General features: G+C 41.8%; 1 protein-coding gene across 1 annotated transcript in view; it reads right to left on the bottom strand.

The window, feature by feature from the left end:
* Positions 1-2,713, bottom strand: part of LOC106595073 (threonine--tRNA ligase 1, cytoplasmic) — a gene marked incomplete at its 5' end in the record, with an annotated part of 40,137 nt that extends 37,424 nt beyond the window's left edge. Inside the window, 1 exon segment of the mRNA XM_045712306.1 lies at positions 2,596-2,713. Coding sequence (XP_045568262.1) covers positions 2,596-2,713 — 118 coding nt within the window.
* Positions 2,714-3,621: the final 908 nt, after the last annotated feature.

The following is a 3,621-nucleotide window of genomic DNA, read 5'->3' as shown; positions in this document are numbered from 1 at the left end:
GTTGTTTGAATTTGGCGCCCTGCAATTTCACTGGCTGTAGGCCAGGCGTTCCGCTAGCAGAACCCCCTTCACAGAAAGGTTAAAACTCGTTTTCAACCACTCCACAAATGTATTGTGAACAAACTATAGTTTTGGAAAGTCGGTTAGGACATCTACTTTGTGCATGACACAAGTACATTTCCAACAATTGTTTACAGACAGATTATTTCTCTTATCATTCACTGACGGCAATAATGACCGTGGGATATGCGTCAACAGCAACATTGGGAAAATCCTCTGCATTATCCTTAACAGCAGACTCGTACATTTCCTCAGTGAAAACAATGTACTGAGCAAATGTCAAATTGGCTTTTACCAAATTACCGTACGACAGACCACGTATTCACCCTGCGCACCCTAATTGACAAACAAACAAAACCAAAACAAGGGCAAAGTCTTCTCATGCTTTGTTGATTTCAAAAAAGCTTTTGACTCAATTTGGCCTGAGGGTCTGAGGGTCTGCTATACAAAGTGGTGTTGGGGGGAAAACCTATGGCATAAAATTAATTTACACAAACAACAAGTGCACGGTTAAAATTGCCAACAAAAATTATATTTCCACAGGGCCGTGGGGTGAGACAAGGATGCAGCTTAAGCCCCACCCTCTTCAACATTCATACATACATACGAATTCGCAAGGGCACTAGAACCATCTTCAGCGTCTGGCTAAAAATACTTGAATCGGTTATATAACTCATTGCCCTTTATGGTTGTGAGGTCTGGGGTCCGCTCACCAACCAAGAATTCACCAAATGGGACCTACACCAAATTGAGACTGTAAGCTGAATTCTGCAAAAATATCCTCCGTGTACAACGTAAAACACCAAATAATGCAGAGCAGAATTAGGCCGATACTAGCTAATTATCAAAATACAGAAAAGAGCCGTTAACCTCTTACGACACCAATCGCATAGGGGGCAGTATTTTCACTTTCGGATGAAATACGTGCCCATATTAAACTGCCTCCTACTCAAACTCAGAAGCTAGGATATGCATATTATTAGTAGATTTGGATAGAAAACACTGAAGTTTTTAAAAATGTTTGAATGATGTCTGAGTATAACAGAACTCATATGGCAGGAAAAAACCTGAGAAGAATCCTACCAGGAAGTGGAAATCTGATGCGTGGAATCTTTCCAAGTCATTGCCCATCTGACACACAGTGACTAAGGATTCATTTAGCACTTCCTAAGGCTTCCACTAGATGTCAACAGTCTTTAGAACCTTGTTTCAGGCTTTTGCAGTGAACAGAGAGCGAACAAGAAGGCTGGGAAGTTGTCGACTCAGGGAAGGACATCAGTGCATTGGCGCGTAGTTCACGTGTTGAGGTAGCTGTGTTCCATAACGTTTTTCTTGACATTGGAATCGTCCGGTTGGAATATTATTGAAGTTTGACGTTAAAAAGGCCCTAAAGATTGATGCTTTATAACGTTTGACATGTTTGAACGAACATAAATATAACTTTTGACTTTTCGTCGTGACATTTTCCGCACGCTTCCTACATTTGGAGTAGCTGACTGAACGCGCAAACAACAAGGAGGTATTTGGACATAAATTATGGACTATCGAACAAAACAACATTTATTGTGGACCTGGGATTCCTGGAAGTGCCTTCTGATGAAGATCAAAGGTAAGTGAATATTTATAATGCTATTTATGATTTTAGATGACTCCAAAATGGCGGGTATCTGTATTGCCTGCTGTTGTTGTCTGAGCGCCGTACTCAGATTATTGCAAAAGAAGAGTCCCCTAAGCAAGCTGGTCCTGGGGCTCTGTTCATAAACACAAACACTCCCCACAGAGCCCCAGGACAGCAACACAATTAGACACCAACCAAATCATGAGAAAACAAAAAGATAATACTTTCCAATGTGTCAAGTAATTAACAAAAAAACAGAGCAAACTAGAATGCTATTTGGCCCTAAACAGAGAGGACACAGTGGCAGAATACCTGACCACTGTGACTGACCCAAACTTAAGGAAAGCTTTGACTATGTACAGACTCAGTGAGCATAGCCTTGCTATTGAGAAAGGCCGCCGTAGGCAGACCTGGCTCTCAAGAGAAGACAGGCTATGTGCAACACTACCCACAAAATGAGGTGGAAACTGAGCTGCACTTCCTAACCTCCTGCCAAATGTATGACCATATTAGAGACACATATTTTCCTCGGATTACACAGATACCCAAAGAATTTGAAAACAAACCCAATTTTGATAAACTCCCATATCTACTGGGTGAAATACCACAGTGTGACATCACAGCAGCAGATTTGTGACCTGTTGCCACAAGAAAAGGGCAACCAGTGAAGAACAAACACCATTGTAAAAATATAACCCATATTTATGATTATTCATTTTCCCTTTTGTACTTTAACTATCTGCACATATGACATTTGAAATGTCTTCATTCTTTGTAACTTTTGTGAGTGTAATGTTAACTTTTAAAATTATATTGTTTATTTTCTAGTTCACTGGCTTGGGCAATGTAAACATGTTTCCCAATAAAGCCCCTTAAGTGTGAGTGTGAGTGTGAGAGTGAGAGAGAGTGAGATCTACCTTGAACATCTCCAGGAGAGTCTCCTTCTTGATCTCCAGCCTCTCGAAGGGCTGCTTCTCCTTGATGATCTTCTTACACAAGTTCTCCAAGCAGGGGAAGTCATTACTGGACACTCCCCTGGAAAAGGGGAAGAAGAGGAGGCAGAGGAAGAGACTGAGTGAGTAATGGGAGTGAAGAAATGGAGTGCTGGCTGGAACAGAGAGAACTAGTGGTAGACTTCGGGACTTTTGTCCCACAAACCTCCAGGTGCCCTAACTTGTTGTCTTGTAAAACGGAGTTCGTTAATGGGACTGTGTCTGAAAGAGTTTCTAATAAAAGGTCAAAATCAATTAAATAACTTCCTCCATAATTACCAAAATGGTGCCTGGCCTACCAGTTCCTGTCTAAACCAGCCTCTCTATACCATTACCACATGATTCATCTCCCCAGACCGGTGATTCATTAAAATCAGCCTCTCTATACCATTACCAAACGATTCATTAAAACCAGCCTCTCTATACCATTACCAAACGATTCATCTCCCCACACTGGTGATTCATTAAAATCAGCCTCTCTATACCATTACCAAACGATTCATCTCCCCAGACTGGTGATTCATTAAAACCAGCCTCTCTATACCATTACCAAACGATTCATCTCCCCAGACTGGTGATTCATTAAAACCAGCCTCGTCGGGTGTTCTGTCTTGTCCCAAAGTACTCTGCTATCTATCGAGAGAACAGGGTGCCATTTGGGACACACATTAGTCTGTGTGGCAGAGAAGGTGACAAATACCAGCTTGGTTCAAACTGAAGTCAAATGGAGATTATTTAAAGGTAAGAAATATTCAACTCTGAAATGGTCTTTGAATGCAGAGCGCTGAGCGCAGAGTTTGGAATTGAACTGGATTTAGTCATTAATGTCACAGTAATATTATATAATCATCTCCGTGGTGACAGTCTGGAAAGACAACCTATGAGACTGGAGACAACTGATGCCACGGCAACCTGGGTCCCACGGCAACCTGGGTCCGCCGGGGGTCCCAC

Source organism: Salmo salar, unplaced genomic scaffold, assembly GCF_905237065.1.
Source record: "Salmo salar unplaced genomic scaffold, Ssal_v3.1, whole genome shotgun sequence".
NCBI lineage: Eukaryota > Metazoa > Chordata > Actinopteri > Salmoniformes > Salmonidae > Salmo > Salmo salar.
The sequence above is the reverse complement of the archived record's forward strand: the minus strand, read 5'-3'. Positions and strand labels throughout refer to the sequence as shown.